This window comes from Epinephelus moara, chromosome 24 (genome assembly GCF_006386435.1).
Source record: "Epinephelus moara isolate mb chromosome 24, YSFRI_EMoa_1.0, whole genome shotgun sequence".
Lineage (NCBI taxonomy): Eukaryota > Metazoa > Chordata > Actinopteri > Perciformes > Serranidae > Epinephelus > Epinephelus moara.
In genome coordinates, this window is record NC_065529.1 from 37,664,166 (window position 1) to 37,687,605 (window position 23,440).

Sequence of the window (23,440 nt, forward strand, 5' to 3'; positions counted from 1 at the left end):
TGACATGGTAATTTACATGTCACGTCTTGTTTCTTTAATTTGTGCAAAAAACAGTGCAGTTAGGTTTTATGTTGGTTTATAGACAGGACTACTTGTCCTTTCTAGGGCCTGTGTCCACATCGCTTTTTTCTCCAGCAGAAAAGTGGTGGCAGGGCATTTGGGAGCGCTTCATCCCTTCATAATAAAGAAAAAAAACAAAAAACGCTCTCAGACCTTTTTGTCAAAGACAAAGACATACCCTGCATGGGTATGTTTCTATGATAACAATATCTTGACACTGACATCAGCTAGGTAGCTATTGCAACACTATATTAACAGGGGGTTGACTGCTACTAGTAGACTGTAGCCTAGCTAAAGAGGCAGCAGTGATGTCACCGGTGCTTTTCTGAAAAGATAAAAGATTTTCAACTTTTGAGGGCACAGAGCAGACGAACAAAAAAGGGGTAGCGCTCTGAAAAAAAGATGCTGCCACATATGCTCTCTCCTCATCGGGAACAATTTTAAAAAGACGCTTGCGCTGAGAAAAATACGCTAAGTGGACACAGGCCCTTATTCTCTGCTGGTTGCCTGGCAACCCCACAGTGATGATAAGACACCATGAAGTCACAGCTCCTCTGCAAGACATACTGTAGGCACAGTCACAGACTGTCATTTTCACTTATTAATTTTTTTAATATGGATTGTGTTGGACACTTTGTACTGATGACATGTATTCAAGATAGAAATATATCTGTGATAAGCTAATATGGGCCTGCTAACGTTTGGCTCCAGCTCTGTTGTCATCTCTGAAGTGAAATAGCACATTTACTTTGGTGGAGACACACTTCTGAAAAGTGTTGATTGCTTCTCTCAGATTGTACCTGTTCAGAGTTGTCTAACTTTCTCACATCTGTAAATAATTGATTCACATTTATATGAAGTTCTCGCTGCATACCAGCAACAGCGAGGTTTGCATATGTAACGCTTAAAGCTTTGCCATTTCCAGTATAGTTTCAAAGTTATAGATGTCGTGCTTTGTCCTATAAAGCAGTTGCTTTTTTAAGCTCTGTCATGTGCTCTCAGTTTGCAGACTTGCAGTATGCTGGTGTTTTACCATCTGTCTCATCAAAACCTTCAGCCTCACATTGAGCCTTCGAACACATTATTTTAAAACAGGAAATTATTCCACCAGTGGCAGCAGATAATGTGTCTTCGGGTACGTTTTACCTTGTTTCAGAAACGATGCTTACCAAAATTGGTGAACAAAGGAAATTACTCTTTCCAGGAATTCATTTATAATTTCACCCAGATGACAGACTCTTTTTAGGACTTAATGACAGACTTTTTAAACAGAGTACCTTCTCAGTGTCACAGTGACACACGCTGTGCATAATATTTGACACGATTTATTCCGGATTCTGCTTGTTGCGATCAGCGTAGTCTCCCTGTCAGCATCAGAATCAACGCTGTGCTTCTGTTTCTCATGTATCCCCCGTTGTGCTTCTGTTACTGTATCTTGTGCTTGACTGGCCAGGTGAGGATGATACAGCCAGTCATGTAGCTGACAGTTGGAACAGCGTGTTGTTCTTGATGCCTCCCTACCTGCATGTTAGATCAATTGTATGATTGCTGCAGAAGCTGAAAGCAACCTGTGGCTTCGCTCTAACCTGCATGATTAGTTCTTTGATAAGGACAACAGAAGAGCCCTTCACCTTATGACTTACAGGCAACATGTTTCAGTATAGAAATTAATGTACAGTGTTGCCCCATGAGGTTCAGTCTCCAGTGGGGTTCCTCAAGGGCTTTCTGAGCTGGGACCAGATTTATTTTGACAAATTACATCCTACTTTAAATGTATATGTGGCCTATATAAGAGTCACTGTTCATACATTAAAAATACACTTTTCATGTCAGATTTATTTGGGAGCTTTAGTCAGTGGAAGACTTTTTTAATTGTGAAATCTGTTTCTAACAAAATTCATCCATGTATAATCAGAGCTATTAATGTAATCCATTCAAATCTCCTCATTATTAGTTTAGTGTGGGTGAATGTGACTGGCAGCTGTTCGAATTAAATGGATAATTTCCCTCATCCCCGTTGAATTCGGAAGTTTTAGAACATAAAACAAAATGCCTTCCAAATGTAAGAATGCAAATTTACCCATAAGCACAATTTTATGAATAACGTCAGGGGAGATGGTTCTGTTTTTCTCTGCCCGTCTTCTCTTGTCTGGTTGGTTAACTGCTGCATAAAAAACATGATATCAAGTCAAAGAGAGTGGACAGCACAGCAGGCAAAATAACCAAAAAGTATGGAGAGTGCATCCGTCAACTCATCTTTTGGTGTGTCAGAGGATTCACACATTGCAAAGTCTTATTTATGAATGCCCTGTGCCCTCCTAAATATAATGACAAGTTTATATTTTATACTTTTAGATGTACCACAGTATTCACCGTTAATTAATGCACAGTGTTGTGTAGTTTGGTTGACACACGGTAGTTTGATAAGATAACTGACTGCTTGTCAGAAACAGTCACACTGTCGATCTGTCTGTCTGTCTGTCTGTATCTATCTATTCAATTCAATTCAATTTCAATTCAAATAGCTTTATTGGCATGAACAGAAATATGTTGTTGCCAAAGCTACTTACATACAAACTTACAATATTACAATTCAATACAATACAATATAATTTATACAATTCGATATAAATCCATGCATTTTAGGATATTATAGTGAGTGGGTCCCTCAGGTTGTGGCAGGCAGATTTAGCTGCCAGAGGAGCTGCTGTCCCTTCACCCAGCAGAACTGAAAGTTTCTCCTCTGGTGTTAACATATGAAAGTCTGTTATTTTCTTTCTATCTGTCTAGCAAGCTATGTAACTATGTAGCTATCTCTCTAGCTCTCTAGCTCTCTATCTAGCTATCTGGCTAGCTATTTAGCTAGCTATCTACCTACCTACCTACCTACCTACCTACCTACCTTTCTATCTAGCTATCTCTCTAGCTCTCTAGCTCTCTATCTAGCTATCTGGCTAGCTATTTAGCTAGCTATCTAGCTACCTACCTACCAGCCTACCTATTTAGCTAGTTACCTAAATACCCATCTCGCTATCAATCTACCTACCTACCTACTTTATCTATCTATCTAGCTAGCTATGTAGCTATCTATCTAGCTAGGCTATCTACAGTAGCTACCTACCTACCTTTTATCTATCTATCTAGCTATCTAGCTAGCTCTCTATCTAGCTATCTAGCTATCTACCTACCTACCAACCTACCTATTTAGCTAGTTACATATCTACCCATCTATCTACCTACCTACCTACCTACCCCATGTATCTATCTACCACACTTTAACCATAGATAAGTTTCAACATATTTGCTACATAACATACAAATGTTACGTGTCTGTGGTTTGCAGAAATGTACAATGCCAACATTTTCCTGGTGATTGAGTTGCTGGTTAAGTTCATTATTTGGTTTTGATACAAACATATGAATAAATATTTCTTACACACTGTTGTGATAAAGAGATCAAACAAAATGATCAAACAGATCTTGTCAAATTTCTACCTACCTTTTGCATGAAAAAACATGTTTGTTTGTTTTTTTGGTAAAAGTTTCTGTTTTCAATATTTTGACCATATATTATTGCTCAACAAAGCCACTGCTGTTCCTTTGTTGGATTACTTTATGTGTTCATGCACTGTGTTATAAATTAATTCCTCCAAGTTTCACTTTAAAGCCTCCAAATGTAGTTTGTTATCATGGTAACTTTGGCAACCCCTTGAATCACTTATCGTGTTTTACATTGGCTGTCACAACAAATGTGTCACTTGGTCAGCTCCTCTGTAGAGAGCAGAGACGAAAAATAGGTATGTGGATGAATCAACCCTTGGCTCATAACGTCTTGAAATAGACTGTATTTGTGAAAACTATCTGGTACTCACATCATTTAAAAGACTGAATTAGGCAGTTTTGCTGTGTTTATTAACATGTAAAACCATGTTGCGCTTTCTTTGTTTCCCTGCTTTGCCAAAACAAAAACAAGATAACAAACTGAGTATAGCTTCTTTTAAATTAACTTAATTGGTTTTATTAGTGACAATATAGAATTTCAAAAAGATGAAACTGCCAGCAATGGTGGCATGGCAGCCATTTTGCCAGTGGTTAGTTGCATTTCTGTAGTTCTTCACACAAAGTGGGAGTTATTGTCACAAAAATAAATCCCCAATATCTCAAACATGGCATCCCAGTGGGGAAACTGAAACAACTCAGCCTCAGTTACAGACCATAAATGTGTCGTGAGTAGGGCCGTAACGGTACATGTATTTGTGTCGAACCGTTCGGTACGCGACTTTCGGTTCGGCACGACCCTGTACCGAATTATTGGGCACAGGATATTATTTTATTTTATTTTGTTTTATTTTAATTCCGTTTTTGCGAGCTGAACCATTTAAATATCTAGTTCCCCGACGGACATAATTGAGTGACGGACCGAGTCCCGTAAATCTACCCTTTCACTTTGTGCAGCGCATTCTCACATTTTGACAACATGGCAAGTGAGCCTGACAAACCTGAAGACCCACCCGCAAACCTTAAGTCCTCCGTTTGGGAACACTTTGGTTTCAGGGTAAAATACGAAGATGGGAATAAACAAGTTGACAAGACAAAAGCAGTGTGCCGACACTGCAGAACAGCGGTCGGGTATGTACTTGGAAACACGTCTAACATGCTAACGCATCTAAAGCGACACCACCCGAGTTTGAACGTTAACTGGCACGACCAGAAAAAGCAATCTGGTGCAAACTACGATATCGTCGCGCTAAAGAAATAACCAACGTCATTGGAGTTGAGTAAAATTGTTTAAGCTGCACTTTAGATATAAGCATGTTTTGTTTACTGCACTTTAACAAAGTGGGAAAGCTAAGTAAGTTCCTAGTAAAACTGAATCTGAGCAGGCTTTAAAGCTGACCAGCTGCACTATACTTTTTATTTTAATTGAGTAAAACTGTTAGAGCACAAATTTATATTTATATTTTTCATTCAAAAAATGAGTTAAAAAAACAGCAGGATTTTATTTTTCACTTTTATATTTCTATTTTCATTCAAACAATATGAAAAAGCAGGATTTTATATATATTTGTTTCATTCAAAAATTGTGTAAAAAGAGTTAACTGCTGTGGTGCTATGTTTTAATAAGGTTACCAATAAGTAAAAGATATTTAATAGTTGTCTATTTTTTTCATTACTGTACCGAAAAAAACCGAACCGCGACTTGTGTACCGAGGTATGTACCGAACCGAGATTTTTGTGTACCGTTACACCCCTAGTGCATTGAACACTGGTGCTGTGGATAACTCAGGCTTTCAAATTATTCAATAGGATGAGTAAATGTAAATGTGCCATAATTCTCAAATATGAATCTGTGAAACTAGTCATGCAAATTCAAGTTATTCCAGGTATTTCTATCAGCCAAGTTCCAGGTGTTTGGTTAAAGATGCTCACTTGCCTGATTTTGTCAGACATAACTTCACAGTTGTGTTGGCTTCACAAGATGTGGGGAATCTATGCCAACAAGGAGCTACTAGAATGTTTGTGTATGTGTCATAAAACATCGGGGATGTATCAAATCCATGCTACAATCCATGCAGTAGCTGATGCTAACACTAAAGGCCATAAAGCTGAAAGCATACCGGTGCTGCCGTGGTGCGGTGTGTCAGATATGACACATGGCCATTGCAGACCCCTGCACACACCAAACACGTCGCACTGCAGCTTATCAACAGACGACCACACAAAGTTTTTGTAATTGAAAGATCTGTACCTCTTTTCCCTCTGCGTTAGCTTAAAATCATGTCTGGACACCCACTTATTAAAGTTGAACTCTCACCTGAAGAGCTGATCTCCAGAGCTATGACTCGCCAGGAAGTATCTTTTTGGCCATGGTCTTTATAATTATGGGATTGTGAGTTACTTAGCTCAGGATGTTTCTTGATCTCATCAGAAAGCCTCTCCTCGTCCAGTCTTTGTCAGACACAAGACACAGCAACAGCAACAGAGTTCTCCTTATGCATCAATGGTGAGGAGAGGAGTCGAGCTGCCGTAGGAGCAGAGAAAAAGAACTGCTAAGGTACCTGGTATGTACAGAGAGGAAGTGTGGGAAAATGCATTTAATTCTGCAGGTGACGAGACTGGATGTAGGACATTGACATGAAGTTTTGCAGGGTGGCACATCCAGGGGTGCCAGTGCACGTCTAGCTGCTGCCGTTGTGGGTACGTTCATTGAAACTAATGGGCGCCTATTTTTGTGTTTTAGCCTACACTAATAAAGATTATAATATTTGTGCACCACATAAAAAATGTAAAGAAATTTTGAATTCTTTAATTCTAATCATCCTTAATGTGACAAAATATAGACACAGGTTTCTTGTTTTATCATCCATTCCTAATCCCTAATAGCTGCAATAATAAGCAGCAAAACAGCAGATGTTTCAAGAGGACGGCAGAACGATGTGAGTTTACCTCTTTTTCCAGCTCTTTGTAGGTTCTGGGTGCATATTGGCATTTGTCAATCAGTGGTCGATGGATATGATTGTAGTGCAGAGGGCTCTGCTTCAGAGTGGTATTGATTGGCTGGAGGGTTGGGCCTCCTGCCAGTTCTCATTAGTGGTCTCTGTCCTTTCACCTTTCTTTGTTTCTCATCTCTGCCTCTTGCTGACGTCGGTGCCTGATGATTCGAACTGATGACAGTCCTAAGTGCTTTAATAGAAACGTATTGATCACAGGTGTTGAGAGAGCGCATGGAGAAAACAGGCAGCTTTTCTCCGACATGTATGTAACGCTTGACGACCCTCACCCTCCCATTGATGCCATATAAAGAGCATAGTTTGTTCTGGGAACAAGGTGACAGGGTGACCTGGTGGTTAGACAGATCATTTTACATTTGAGGGAATCAGAGGGTCAGTGGTCCTTCAACCACTGTCAGAGTGTCCTTGAGCAACACATCGATCTCTTACCTGCCCAGAGCTGCAGCTCTGAACCGTATGCAGTCATGTATGTTTGACCCAAAGAATATGAGGAAAAAAATAGCAGTAATATATACACCGCTGGTTGTGTGAAATGTGCCCAGAGGGATTACTTCATAATGAATGAATGTTAAATGATTCATAAATCATGTTTCTCTTATTTAAATTATTTTTATACCTTTTAATTTTTCTTTTTTTATCAAATCTGAACACCACCCAGAACCCCTTAGTCACCATTAGTGATGCTCAGGTCAGGGTTTTTAAAACCCCCAATGATCTTAAATCCAATCTCAGGTGCACAGCGTAACAGAAGTGCATATTTTACTGTTTCAGTGTGAACAGAGAGATGCTTGCTTGCTGTTAGGACACAGTGTTAGGCCTACCTATTCTCAGAGGGAAATATTTTCACCTGATATTATCACCAAAGAGATTTAAACACACCTGACTGTAACAGATTTTCCTGGTCAAAAGCTGGATAACGAAAAACACTGAGCGCTGGTGATAGAGTTGTTTGCTGTGTGAGAGAGACAAAGAGAAGGAAAGAGAAGGTGGAAGGTGGACTATTGCACAATGTTTCCATAAGTTATAATAACTTACTCACAATGCTGATCCATCATCTGATGACCTGCCCGCTCACAACTCATGCTATTTTCTTAAAAGCTTACCTGGATCGCCTGACCAGAAGGTCAACCCTCAGGAACTGTGGGTCGCATAACTATTGGTCTAGGGCTGCTGTGAAACTACGCTTACATAGGGCAACAAAAAAGTTTGTCTTGGGTGCGTCATAGGGCTGCTCGATTATGGAAAAAAAAAAATCCTAATCGATGAGTTATATTGTTTACACTACGGCATGTCATTTTTGTCTCTACATGGTCGGGCGTTTACAAGTCTCCTCTGCTCTCTGTATTGCACACGAAGGGGAGGGGTGGTATTGCGCATGCGCAGCTTCCGTAGAAGACAAAATAACATCTCCAGGCTTCCGTGACTAAAAATCGTTTACCCTCGATTTCATTAATTTTGAAATTGTTTCACCTCAAAATTGTAATCGCGATCACCAGACGATTAATTGCACAGCCTTAGTGCGTCGGAACAAAAGACAAACAAGAAAGGACGGCAGAGGAGATATCCGTACACCAGTAGAACTGGGCTGGACAGCCACAAGGGTCACCAGGCTGAGATCAATGCAAACACTAGTCAGTTTGTTTACGACATCTGTGCTCAAAGTGGGTAAAAGTAAAAAGTGAATAAAATAAAAACAGCAGCAAACATCACTGATGAACGTTTGCTGCTGTTTTTAATCACTTCTTATGTTATTTTATTTTTTGCATTGATCTCAGCCTGTGGACCTTTTTGTGGCTGTCCAGCCCAGTTGTGCGGGTATCTCCTCTGCTGTCCTTTCTTGCATTAGCCATAATCGTCGATTTAAAACATACATGTTTAAAATCAGAAGAAAAATGAATAATAAAGAAAACATAAATATAATCATAACTAAACTAAACAATAACCGAATATGTTCTTAAAGAAATTGAAAAGGTTAAAGAAGAACCTACCAGCAACTCTAAAGCTCACTAATTGACAAATGTGGTAACTTTTCTTGAAGTAAACAAAACCTGTCTGGTGTAATTAGCCACAGCTACTGTAGGCTGACTTAATGGTCTTTCTACACTTCACGCCTCAATTATAGTCTTATCCAACTTAATTACTTGCTTTTATTTATGTCTCCTTTCCTCCCTTTTGTATCCTATTTATTCATTTAAATTCATTTTTATCCTGTTCTCCAGTTTTCAGGTGGTACAGTAAGTTACGCTAAGCTAAGCTAACCATTTTCTAACAGTCGCTTCAATGGAATGGTAACAATCTTCTCATGGAGCACTCATACAATAGCATTAAAAGCTAGTAGGTGTATTTCTAAAATGTCAAACCATTCCTTTGATGTTTTAAATTTGAATTTTTGTATTTTTCCACCTAATTAAGTCGAGGGTGGTGTTTGTCTACTTTTTTGAGACATGCTGTGAAGACTTTAGAGAAGTATTTCTTTTCCTCATTAAGTCAGTTATAAGTTCCTTCCCCAGTTTGTTAATAACTTTAAAACTTTCTCACCGTCTCACAGACCCACACTTGTAGCAACAGTAGTCAGACAGTTCACAGTTGTTTCTTCTCACATGGATCGTTACCAGCTTGGGCTGACCACCGCGCCCTGCTCTCTGACCTCTCTTCCTGTCCACACTGCATGGTGGTATTGGGTCCAGCCTCAGAGTCAGCGACCTTCGCCAGCAGCTCCGGTTTTAATCAGCAGCTCTCTCCACACGGGCAGCCCCGACCAGCCACTCCCTGCACCCTAATGAGTCGAGAGTCCCAGGCCAGACCGAGCCGCAGCTCGCTCTGTAGCTTTCTTTCCTCCTTTTCACATCTCAGCAGAGTGGGCGTATGTACAGCAGAACTACACCCAGTGAGGCACATCATTGTGTGAGACCAGCAGACAAGACTGAGAACATTTGAAAGGCTTTTAGTGCGACATCTGTCTTTTGACTCTTTCTTTTTCGACTAATTGAATTATATTGTAGCAGAATTTTTTGATGCTGGCCAGTTTCTTGACACCAACACATCATTAGTTTTCCCGTACAATCAGGTGATTTACGATGATTGTCTTTGCTCGTCGCTCCTCTTTTGATTGCCTGCTGTCCACATGAGTCTATCTCTTAAACAAAGTTTGAATATTCCATCCAAACTAGCCCAACTTTTGAAATTAACTTTGATCCGAGGGTGTGCTGGTGGCTTAAAGATAATCACATCAAGGGCACGGACCCTGACCTGTTTTTGCATCAGTAAGTTTCTGCCGGGTGAAAAGCACTCAATTGGCAATTGTTGTCTTGCCTTTTGTGGGAATGTGAATAGCGCCGTATTGATTGGAAGCAAAATGTTTTTAATGTTGTAGATGAGATTTCAGGATTGCTAGCTAATGGGAAGATGGAAGCTCCCTGCAATCTATTTTCAAGTCAAGTTCCAAATTGAAAATCTTTACAGGCGTAATTAAGGCTTATCTGAAAGGAATGTCAAAACTTTTCAAATGCCTTTTTTATTTATTTTTTTCCGCCCATCCAATCCTGATTGTTACGTGTAAATACACAAACACGCTCAGAATGGTGATGAGTCTATGCAGAAAGGTAATGAATATAAAATAGAGAGCAGTATTGATGTTTGATCCAACTTAATGGCAGTGAAAACAGTGTCCTTGTAATTGATATTGTAATGTTCTTTCAAGTAAATAAGCAGTTTAGTGATGTTAATCAAGTCATTTTCTCAAGTATGTGTGTTTTCAGCGTAATGTAACTACATTAGTCTCATCCCAATGGAGAAATTCTCTTTTCGTCCTCTGCTTGGGGTGCAGGGTCAGTGGATTAAGTGTGTTGTTCAAGGACACGTGGACAAGTGGGGCTTCACTAGGGGTCAAAGTCGGGCTCCTCCACCTGGGGGATGACCTGGATTTTAAGTAGCAGTTGTGTTTGGATGTTTGAAACAAGACTGTGCTGAGAAAGTACTCAGATGCCCTCAGCCAACATAACTGTTCCCTCCTGTGTCCAGTCTTTGTGCTAAGCTAAGCTAGCAGGCTCCTGGTGGTAGCTTCATAGAGAGAGTGACCTCAATCTTCTTCAATCTAACACACAGCATGAAAATGAATAACCATATTTCTAAAAATGTTTAAGTATTCATTTAAGCTCTCAACAGCAGACACAACACATGCTCAAAACTGATGCATAAGGTTTGTATCAAGTACTACAGGGGAATGTTAGCAAGTAAATCATGTACACAGCCCTCTAATGTTGTCCAAAATCTATCTGAAACACATGATCATCATATGAAGGGACATGTCACATACTTCAGCTGTGTGGCTCACTGATAAGCTCTGTATTTATAATGAAACTATTCCATATACACCATGTTGGAGCTGTTAATATTAAATCATGTGTGTCAATCCGCAGGTGAAAATAGTTCCTAACAAATGCACTTTTTTCTCCTGTTTGAGTCATGTTAACTAAAAAACTACAGTGCCCAGCTATTTTACAAAATGTCTTTACCTTTTTTAACGGCAATAACTCATTTAATTGTGACCCTTTTTTAAAAGATGCAGTGTATCCTCAGTAGAAACACATGGGTTTGCAGCTGAGTGACACCCACAGGGATGTCAAAGAGAACAGGAAAATGCTAATGCTGTTGCTTTTGGTGTTTGGATGGGATTTATAGTAACACAAGACACAAAAAAATCAACCAATCATTTTATTTGTCACACGAATTCCTATAAAATAGTAAAATGAGATCCTGTCAGTTCCTTCAATGTGTGCATTAAACCAATGACTGTAACAGTGAATGTACGAGTGAGCAGTCTTAAGCAGTGTCTTCATTAAAGATCCCTGTGGCTGGTACCTTCTTCCCGACCTCAGCAGACAGAAAAAGCCAAGTGGTTGTAAAAGATATTTAACACCTGTGTTGTGGATCTGCACAATATGAGGAAAATATATGATAATTATATTACTTGTGAAAAATAAATGATATTAAAGTGCACTCAGTTCTGCTTTCCTGGTGCTCTCAGTATACTGTTAGAATATAACACATTTGTTTAATGAAAAAATGAAATGATTCCCAACATTCTTTTATTAAATAAAACTGCGCACATTAAACTGGGACTCCTTTACTCCCACAGGCTCATCTTTTGTTATGTTATGTATTATGAAAATCCTTAAGATTTCCCACCTACTTGAGGTATTCCTAGAAACAACTTCAAAAAGCAAGGAAGTAAATAGAGGAAAGAAAATAGAAACTATAGGGTAAGGTAAACCACAACCAGGACAATTTACTTGTTCTAACTATTGAAAATTGCACTTATTTTCTATTTACCCTGGACTATGACATCCTATAAGAGAAACAACATGGTTTAGTAAGTTGTTTAGGAACTCAGACCTGACCAGTTTTTACCTTTACTTGATACATGCTACTGGAGTTTTAGTTTCGATATTCATTGATTGAAGACTCTGAAGAGGAAATACAGCAGGTGTAGCTGAATAAAATTTGGAGATATTATGATGGACTGAATGGGATCTGTTTCTATCGAAGAATATATTGTATCTCTGTGGACATGTCAGTAAAAAGGATAAGTGGGAGAAAATTGAGCCTTAAACTGAAATTTAGTGGCTTTTACTTGCAGACACTGACAGAGTTCTATTATTGTTGCTCTAATGCTTTGGTGAGAAAATGGACGACCCTTTCTCCAAGTAATTATGTTTTTATATTATTTAATTGGGGCGGCAGAGTGGTGTAGTGATTAGCAATGTCGCCTCACAGCAAGAGGGTTCCTGGTTCGCCTTCCTCCCACAGTCCAAAGACATGCAGGTTAATTGGTGACTCTAAATTGTCCGTAGGTGTGAATGTGAGTGTGAATGATTGTCTGTCTCTATGTGTCAGCCCTGTGATAGTCTGGTGACCGCCTTTCGCCCAGTGTCAGCTGGGACAGGCTCCAGGCCCCCCACGACCCTCAAGAGAATAAGCGGTTACAGAAATGACTGAATTATTAAATTGTCTAAATCAGTGGTTACCAACTGGTGGGTTACAAACATTTGTAGTTTGTAAACAGAGTTTTTACTTTTAGTACTGTTTCCTGCTGTAGGGTGAGTGACTTACATACTGCTTCTTGTAGAGACAGAAAACTAGCTTGACGCTGTATGTATTCAACTGTGGGGACCTCGAACAAATGACGAAGGAGAAATTTGGACCCCGTAGCTGGACCAGTTGGGAACCACTGCTCTAAACGACATTGTGGTGACACGGTAGTCACTGTCTGGACTGCGTTCAGTTAATGAAACACTACATTTATGTAACAAGCTGGAATCGCAGAGAGGATGTCGGGGTGGACTGTGGACACACAGAGTGCAGGACTGTGACGCCAGTTTTGGCAAGTGTTGCAGTCAAGAAGACCACCTAAACCAAGACCAAGTCATGATCAAAGCTAGAGTGTATAGAAACCGAGACAAAGACCAGATCAGTGGCAGTCCGACACCGCATGACACACTGGTGATAAAAAGTAGACACTCCTCAAATTGATCTGGAAGACCCCCCAAAAACTCCCACAGAATACAAATTCCCTTTCATTCATCTCTTTGTGTGCAAACTGTATATATGTGTGTTTGTATCAGTGCACAATAAGAATAGTGTTTGCATTTATTTGCTGTTTTCTGAGAGCAAACAAATACAAACACCAAAGAGCTAAAAATCTATCTGACCATCTTTATTTAACGCTCTTTTTTTGCACAGGCAGTTCAATGATATCCCTGCAGTTGTGGTCTTGGCTGGTCTTGAAATAAAATCCTTTGTCTGAGAGACGGAGACAAGGTCGAGAAAAAATGCCCTCAAAAAGTGGTCTGGAGACCGCGATTGATCTCCAACAGCACAACTCTGGTTTAGGCAACAAAGCAGTTTGGTTAAGGTTAAATGTTAATTATCACAATTTCCCTTGGGGATCAATTAAGTATTCTTGATTCAGATATTTTTAAAAAAGTAACAATAAAAACAATGCTGTAGTCACTGTGAGTGGGTGATGTATTGATAGATTGTTTATTCTGGTGGAAATAAACATTGTCAGTTATGATTTTGTAAATATGTTTGGGATCAACATTTTACCAGATACGTTAACGAGCAACATTTCCTCGTTATGTTAATATAACAATGAATGCGCTTGACATTACGCTTCCCTCCAAACATATTTCCTGTTTTAAATTAATTGTATATGAAGGTAATTTCCAAGACACAGGGCTGACACATTCGCTCTAACCACTGTATATGTTTCTCCTTCCAGTTCATGTGAAAGCGGGAACCTGTGAGGTAATTGCTGCACACCGATGCTGCAACAAGAACAAGATCGAAGAGAGATCCCAGACTGTCAAGTGCTCCTGCTTCCCTGGACAGGTGGCGGGAACAACAAGAGCGGCTCCATCTTGTGTAGACGGTATGCCAGCTTTCTCATTATAGTTTTGGTAATGATTTGAGGCTGACTTGTGATTAGGGTGGAAATGCGGTGCGGTGCAGAAACTGTCACACCTGTCACTGCGCCTCTGGTACTTATTCCATTGATTATTCGGGGATGTGAGGTTTTATTGTATGAAAGGAGGAATAAAAAAATACAGTGTTGAGATTTTTGTGATCCTGTTGCCGTGTCTCTGAGGCTTTTATAATCCTCAAAATCAAATCGCCCACCAGTTCATTCAGTCAGCCCTTTGTCTGTTGTCAAGGCCACATCAGACCTTGTGTTCAGCCGCGTAGACCGAAGGCCGGGTCATTTAATATCATGTCAAAAGTGGCCTCAGTTACAGGTGAATCGATCCCCATCTGCTGCTTTCACTGTAATGGCTCCGACAGGGACTTCCTCGATTTTGACAGTTCTCTTTTCGCTGTAGAAATGTCAGGGGAAGCTGTTTCTCCCCCGTAGGCCTCCTCGGAGCAACTTAAGACCTTGACGTGGCAACCTGCTGCACGCTTTATTACCTCTCCTACATACTAACGCTCACCCTCCTGCTCACAACACTCACCGGCTTGACATTGACCCACGCCCTGTAATTCAGACCTGAAAACACACCGGGGCGGGACTGACGGGTCTCCTCTGTCGAGGCAGAGATCAAAAGAAGCTCTCTTCAATCACTGTGATGTATATGGAAACCAACGGCACTTGTTGTTGCTTCGGCCAGGGCAGAACCTGACTACACTTTGAAACAGCATGTTGTTAATTGCCTCCAGTATCTCAGTTTTTTTTCTGTTCTCTTTTTTTCCCCTCCCAGCATCCATAGTTGCACAGAAGTGGTGGTGCCAGATGCATCCCTGCATGGATGGGGAAGAGTGTAAAGTGCTGCCAGATTTCAAAGGATGGAGCTGCAGTACAGGAAACAAAGTTAAGACAACCAAGGTGGGTTTAATTCACAAAAGTACTTAAAGGCAGGTGGTAGATTTTCTAAAATTATGATGCGTTAAAAACCTCAGATAATAGTTGTAACAAAATGTGACCCCGGAATAACGGAGGAGGGCTGGATAAGTGTTTGAAAAAGAAAGAAACAAGAGAGCACTGGAGGAGATTTTTTTTTTTTATCAACTTCAGATGAGAGCAGAGCAGAGCAGGCAGAGTAGGAGGCAGCAGGAGAGAAAGATGTGACTCACAGGGGAGAGTCAGTGAAGTGTTTCTTGAAGGGATCAGCTTACAACTGTAGAAAGGGGTGAGTTAAGTTCAGCTATCTATTTAGCTACATTTCGCAATTTGCTGAGGAAGTCTACATACAGTCACTTTATTGTATTTTTACTTAAGGCGCTAATTTGGTGGAGCCTAGTAGATCACGGTAGGCAGCAATCCAGGAGCAAGTCAGCCAACTGTGCACAGTTGTGGAGAGAACGGGCAACACTGGGGGATAGAGAAGGATGTTCTGGTGAGGCTGCTCCCAAAATCAAGGCTTCCACTCCCATTCATTACGAAGCCAAAGAATTCTCCACACAAGACTGGACAATCAGGTTGCAGTCGTGCTCGGGTGTGAAAGCAAACAGACAAACCACAGGATTTTTGTGATGGTAGATATTATGATTTTAGCATGATTTCAAAAGATAAACTGATTATGTGCTGTTTAAAAAGAAATCTCCTGCATGTGCAGTGGCAGGAGACGTACTCAGATCTTTAACTTTAAGTAAAAGTCGCAGTGACACAGTGGAGAAATATCTGTTGCAAGTTAAAGTTCTGCACTCAAAATTTTACTTAAAGCCTTTCCAAGTGGAATTACTGTCGGCGCCGCTGTCAGAAAGACACCCAGATCGCTTTCCGTTTTCCTCAGAGCAGCAGCAACCAACAACACAGGACAAAAGCATGATTTCATTCTTTCATTTAGTCCACAATAGAGACATGAGAGCAGATAGAAATGGGCGAAAGGGAGGCTGATAAGGAACCAATGTAAATGCAGATGGTGTCATTATGCTATAGCCATCCCATCGTACAATCAGTATCATTGTCGTAATGATAAGGTAAAGCAGGCGAGTCAAAAGTCTGGACTGGGGGCCATAAATATAGTATACGTGGCCCCACATATTATAAGTTCATCAAGCAACTTCACTGGCAGGACTATCATACAGTCTGTAGACGTGCACCAAGGAGGAACAACGCTGGTGGAACTGATGTGTTCTCATAAACAGACGGTTAACAAGCAAACAAATGGTCACCTAGCAACACACATCTCCTGCTAGGTAGCAAACTACAGCTAAGATGCGCAAAGTGGACAGCGATGGCCGCTGCTTTCAAGAGTGGTGGAAACCTTGAATGCTTTCTTTTGTTAAGATTTTTTTTGCCTTTAATTGATAGGGCAGTGGTGATTGTGAACGTGGAGAGAGAGAGAGAGGGGTTGACATGCAGCAAATGGCCGTGAGCTGGAATCAAACCCACGGCCGCTGCAGCGAGGAGATTGCTTTTGTACATGGGATGCCTGTTTTACTCACTGAGCCACTTGGCACCCCAAAAGTTGACTACTTTTTAACTGAAAGAGGAAATTGTTCTTTTGTCTCATTGATGAGACAAGCAGCTGGCCCCTGGATATTTTCACATTATCTATTCTGGTCCGTGTTCAAAAACGTTTGAACACCCCTGAGTTAAACCAAAAAGCTTGTCTATTTTTAGTTTAGGTAAAAGTACAAAAGTATTAGCATTAATATGTACTTAAAGTATCACAAATCAATATCAAAAAAGTACTCATTGTACAGCATGGCCCAATTCAAGAATAAAATGTATAATAATTTTGATGCATTAATACGTTCATCGCTTTAATGTTGCAGCTGGTAACTGTACAGATAATTTTAATTACTTATATTCTGATGGGTAGTTAAATCTATAAAATCTCTATTGTTTATATTTTGTATTCACAATCTGAATCTGTAAAGTAACTGAAGTTATCAGATAAATGTTGTGGAGTTAAAAGTACAGTATTTACCTCAGATGTAGTGGAGTACAGGTATAAAGTACTGTAAAATGTAAAGGTGAAAGTACAAGTACCTTAAAATTCTCCTTAAAGGGACCAATGTGAGATCAGGTCGGTGTCACAGTGGTGTGACGAGTGTTAGGAACTCCCCATGCTGCCAGTTCCTGGAGCTCCTGACCCATCTGATAGCCATAATCCACCAGATTATGTTTTTCCCGTCACCCTGCAGACTTTCGCTCACGGCACAGCAGGTGCCCTAACACCATTCATCTGCACACACTCACCACACCGAGGTGTCACTGACAACTTACAATCGCTATCCCTTTAAGTGCACTGCTCGATTACATGTGCTAAGTTACATTCCACCACTGCGTATATGCCTCATCATGATAGATGAACAAATAAGGTGCAGTAATGTGATGCATGGCTTTCTGTCACGCTCCAGAACTTTAGTTCCTTACACACTTACTTTACTTACCAAAAATTAGCAACTTACTAAAAAAGCTACTAAAACAAAACAGACTAGAAGCCAAAAATGTATTTGTTTTTGTTTGGTCCAGACTGAGCTACAGGTGAGAAAGCATCCTTAGATTCAGCAGTGAATACTGTTTATCATTGCTCCCCCAGAGAGTGAATGCACACATAATTAGTAGAGATTAGATACTCAATTATATTTAACCTTGTAATGTAACAAAATTTTTGACACATCGTATTGTAATCTCACATATTTGATTGAAAAGCGATCATCACTTAGAAACAGACTGTAGTTTGAGGCCTGGTCTGTGATGCAGGTGTAATCATGACATACTTTCAGCGTTTTCATCACCAGCTGAGATCTGCACTCGTGTTAACACAGAGCCTAACTACAAAACAGAATATTTAGTGTCAAAGTGATTCATGAATAAACATGATGTGTCACTTTAATATATGCAACAACACATTCTTTCTGCATGGACCTACTGTATAATTTCACACACAAAAAAAATCAGAATTACAGGGTTGGAAGAACATGTGTCAGATTGATTCACTTGAATAATGATGATTATAATTATAATAATATATTATTATTAATAAGATCAGAAAGAAGCTTTCGGCTGAGCGCAGGATAATATGTGTATAAATAGACCGAACCTCATGATTCTCAGTCGGTGGTTGAGGTGAGAAGTGAGATATGGACGCATAAAGCACATGGCAACTTAGCAAATGGAAAATCAATTATCACCTCTGTAATAAACAGTGTGATTGCACACAAGCAAGTTCATTGGTACAAATTGGAGAACGCAGCCTCTGGGGAGCTGAGCATATATCCAGCTCACATGTCTCCAGCTCCTCCTCATGGATTTAGCATTAAGGGTGAGAGAGAGCGGGCTTGAGTCGGGTCCTGCCTTTGAAAAGTCGGAGCCGGCTTGCATATGACTTCAAAAGTGCCAGCGAGAAGCAAAACAAAGGCAAGCAAAGGCAGGGGAAAGACAAACAAACAACAAACAAAAATCCCTCCAGGAAGCCAAATCGTCAAGCGGGATGTGCTGAGGCAGGGCAGGAGGGCTCAAGCTGTAGCACTTCCAGAGATTAATAGAGGTTATCTGGACGTGTGTTTTGGGTTTCAGGGTGTGGTAGACCTGAAGAGGATGGTAGGTGAGGAGGAGGAGGAGGAGGAGGAGGAGGGGAACACAGTGGGCCCTTAGCCATCCATCACGGCCCAGTGTTTGACTCACCAAACGCCTGTAGTTGAGCTGCCTCTTCCATTATTCATGGCTACAGGAGGCCTGGACCAAGCAGAGCTTTTTATTTTAGCCGGGTTAATAATTCATGCCCTCGCACATAGCCACGGGAAAGCAGAAACAGAGGCACAGACAAGCAGGGGTCCAGGTGGCTAGTAGAACCCGTCAGAACCTCGACTCTTTTTTTGATTTGGGAGTCAGCGGGGGTCGCTCCATGCTCGTGGCCCTGCTGCCTCCCACAGAGAGCCAGCGAGGGACGGCTTGTGTATGCTAGAGGGCCTCTGTACCCGAGCTTCCTGGACAGTTAACATCATTCTGAGGAATAAATGGAGGGCTCTGCTGAAGATCGAGCTCAGATTCACAAGTGAAGTGACAGTTTCCCTTGAGAAAAGTGATGCTGGTTCTTCCAAACTTATTAAAAAATTCGAACGTTAAAAAAATCAAACCGATCCAGCACAGATTACAGCTTAGAATAATGTTAAAGTAAAACAATGGTTGAGTAAAGATAGATGTTTTACCTTTTTTAATATAAGAAAACCAGAGTTCAGTCAAATCACAAACTGTCAAAGCAAGTCTTAGGGTGAAGTCAGGTAACCATAGACTGTATATAAAGATGGACAACATGGCTGCTCCCCAAATATAAAGCCAAATATTAATCGCCCTCTGGTGGCTGGCTGCAGTATAGGTCATAAACCTTGACTCCTCCATGTTAGTGGATGGCACATAGGCCAAACGTACACGTCAAATAAAGTTTTCCAAGAGATGGTGTCTGTTAATTTTGGTAGTTCGTATCACTTTGATTTTTGTTTAAGTGCTTATTTTTCTGATAGGTTTGGTTTTAATTAGTTATTTGATGCTATAAAAAGATGGTTTGACACAATGATTGTGAGCTGTGCGTGTCAATCAGTGGGTTGGACAGTTGTATGCGTGGGGACTGGGCACTGCAGCTCCACTTCCCGATAGTTACTTTACAAGCTCTGCTTCCTAATGACATCACCAGTGCAAGATGGCAGCGCTTGTGTCTGGGATATTTTGGCTTCATCTCTGTACAGTGGGAGGAAGTGGAGACATGTTGCCCATATTTATATAGAGTCATTGATACTACTATTTAACGACCTGGCATCTGAACATTTCACATAAGTTAGGCCAAGTCTATTCACCGCATAGGCGTGAAAACTTCTCTTCAAGGGGTGTGACTATGCAAAGCCTGCCCGAAGCCACATGAGAACTCGACATCTAAAGGTTTGTGGTCTGAAGTCTTAAGTAGGACGAGTCCAACGGTGGTCAGGTCCAAGTCTCTAGTCCTAAATATTGTAGCTGAAAGCTGCACGAATCCCACCATCCATCCTTCCATCCATCAGTTTCAACCGCTCATCCAAAGCTGGGTCGAGGGGGGGAAGCAGGCTGAGCAAAGTATTCCAGATACCTCTCTCCTCATCAACGCTTTCCAGCCCCTCCTGGGGGGACTATAGGAGTTCCCTAGCCAGATATGTAATCCCACCAGTGTGTTCTGGGTCTGCCCCAGGGCCTCCTACTAGTTGAACATGCCCGGAATAGGAGACATCCTGATCAGATGTCCGAACCACTTCAACTGACCCCTTTTGACATGGAGGAGCAGCGGCTCTACACCGAGCTCCCTTCGGATGTCCGAGATCCTTACCCTTTCTCTAAAACTGAGCCTAGCCACCCTTCAGATGAATGGGGGGGGCTGGAGCCTCTCCCAGCTGACATTGGGAGAGAGGCAGGGTACATCCTGGACAGGTCGGCAGACTATCACAGGGTTAACACATAGAGACAGATAATCATTTACACCTACAGCTAATTTAGAGTTACCAATCAATCTAGCCTGCATGTCTTTGGACTGTGGGAGGAAGTCAGAGTACCTAGGAAAACCCACACTGACACGGAGAGAACATGCAGACTCCTCACAGAAGGGCTCCCCCACCTCGGGTTCAAACCAGGAAACCTCTTGTTGTGAGGCGATTTCCCTCCTTTATGTGAAGCACTTTGTAACTTGAGTTTTGAAAAGTGCTTTTTAAGTAAAGATGTCTGATAGTTGAAATAAGCAACACTTAGCCAAAATGTTTGCCACAACAAATATAATACGATAATGTGCCAGCGTTGTGTCTACCCCCCCAAACTGGATACACAATATAAGTGTAAAGGAACCCTCAGTTGCAGCACATGCCTCGTATAGTACTATAAATAATTTCCTCTTTGATGTCCAGCGGTGACTTGTTGATAAAAAATGATGGTGTCATTTCCCCTCATGATGAAGTCACATCAATAAATCAGATATCTTAACACCCTGCAGGCCCTTTCTCAGACAACTCCAGTTGTTCGCTCTTTCTCTGCATGTCCGGGAGCAGCTAGTTTTATAGTCCTGCTGGTAATGTCAGGAATTATAACCCTGGCAGCCCCTGCTTTTCACTTCCTATCAATCAGAGGACAGAAGGCTAAAGAACCACAGAGCCTTTCCACTTGACAGGTGCTACGATGCTTGTTCAGAATGTGTTGAGGGCTGGTGATGGATAGCTGTCTCAGGGTGAATTTCTTTTCCACACATAATGGAAATAGGCCGTTAATTTACAGGACTAAAATTGTATAAACATGTGTATTAGCTGTAACACACTGTATAATAGCTTGGAGCATGGAATGTAGTGATTGAACTGCACCATTGTGTGTCTTTGTTTCTTCCTTTTGACTCTTGTTGCTTTTCTGTTGGAGGACGAGTCTTGCAAATGTGCATCTCTCGATACATTTGGGAGCACAGTATGCATGCATGTAGCTTGTGATTGACGAAGGCAGTAGCTCATTACACAGTCAGCTCCTGGACCGACCTCCAGATGGATTCTGTAAGTGAAGGGCAGCTCATAGGCGTAGTTGAGCAGTGGGATTTCTATGAGATCGTTAGGTTTAGAAGATAAATGATAACCTGGTGATCTTGAATCCACAACGTTTTCTACCACTGAAGGTTAAACTCTGCATGACACGGAAAGTTTATACCTCATAAAATTATAACAGGGCCACCTCTAGCTCACCTGGTAGAGTGTGTGCCCCATATAGGCTGAGTCCCAGCTGCCCCGGGTTGAATCCTACTCACCATCAGAAGGACTAGTTATACTGTATTATTGAGGTATTAGGACTTTACAGGAAATAAAAGAGATGACATAAAAGGCTCAAAATATACATGACTCACTGCAACTTTTGGAGAATGGCAGTCGGGGGTGCAGCAGATTGTGACGATGCAGCTGATGTTTTACTGGAATGCGAGGTGAATGCTTTGCTATGTTCGAAATCACATACTGTTTTAATAAACATAATGCTAAATAGAGTACACAGTGCATTGGCGCTGCAGAGTATGTGGGTGTTGTGTATGCAAAAAATGCCCAGACTACATCAGCAAAAAATTCTGAGTATGAGACGTGAGCATACTGGATAAAGTCAGCCTTGCGTCTCTTCAGTCTGCCCAACAGCAGAGATTTTGAACCGGCAAAAAGCTATTTATAAATCACTTTGTTATGTTTTAATGTTTTATTCAGGCATTAAAATAACTATTTAGTTTCAAAATATTTGGTCAGTTTATCCAAATAACAGCTATTTGGAAATTAGGCTAATTCATACAATGTAAAATGCCATAGGCTTGTGCTAATAACATTAGCATGTTATATTTGTGGGTAAAATGTGTTCGGCAACATACAAGTGTTTCATCTGTGAATCTTGGGACTTACAGTGAAGCAAATTTGCATACTTGTGTTTGATATCATCGCTATTAAGCCATGTTTAATGTGTGTTTTAGATGTGTTTGAATCTTTACAGCATACATCCGCCTTAAGCATCACTATGAGGCAGTAACTCACATGGACATTCATACTATCTCCCTAAATTTAAGCCACTCTGCAGTGCTGTCAAACCGACCAGTAGGAGTGCTACAGCAACAACATAATCCCTCACTGGCTTCCCTCCCACAAACAGCCACCCAGCGTGCAACTAAGCTGGGTGTTTATGCTGCCATGAGTTGAACCGTGGTCCTGTGGACATCGTTTTACCCCTCTGCCACCAAAGGGCTTTATGCCATATGGTTTGATAGACGGACTCTGCTGTTATTTAAAATAACTGTAAAAGAATTTTGCAAATTTAGCAGATCCTTTAAAAGCTGCACTCCCTGTATACCTAATTTCAATCAACTAATTGATACTGGTATTTAGTTGAAGCCTATTAAGGCTACATCAACACTAATATGTTTTTGTTTTATAACTATTGCTACATTTACGCCTTGCATCCACAATACTCCAGTGTTTTGGATCCCCTAAAACTGTGACCTTTGAAAATGCTGCTGAGCGTGTTTTAGTAAAAAACTCCAGGGCTGAGTTTAAGTATAGACAGGCGGACACAGAGACTTCTCAAAACAACGACACAGACACCCACGTTCACTTCCTAATTGGGTCTAATCAGTCATAACCTGTCAAGCCAAAATTTTATAGCTAGGTCTACATACCTTTAGTTATTTCATCCTTCTTGTGTTACCAGCATGGCTTCCTGCTGTGATGGATAATGCTCCCTGTACCATTCAGATATGTCACAGTATTTGCATTGCAACTACTCCCAATCTGTTTTTCACCGCCTTGACAGCCTTATACTCATGTTACTTTCATCATTACTTCTACCTTATTCAGTCCCTCCGGGATCTCGTGGCAAAAGAACCTTGAATTTACGGCCAATTTTG

General features: G+C 40.9%; 1 protein-coding gene across 1 annotated transcript in view; it reads left to right on the forward strand.

Moving 5' to 3' along the window:
- Nucleotides 1–23,440, forward strand: part of tafa3a (TAFA chemokine like family member 3a) — a 172,698-nt gene that overhangs the window by 143,604 nt on the left and 5,654 nt on the right. The window contains exons 3-4 of the mRNA XM_050039395.1: nt 13,855–14,004; nt 14,831–14,955. Of these exons, the coding sequence (XP_049895352.1) occupies nt 13,855–14,004; nt 14,831–14,955 (275 nt within the window). The remainder of the gene's footprint in view (nt 1–13,854; nt 14,005–14,830; nt 14,956–23,440) is intronic.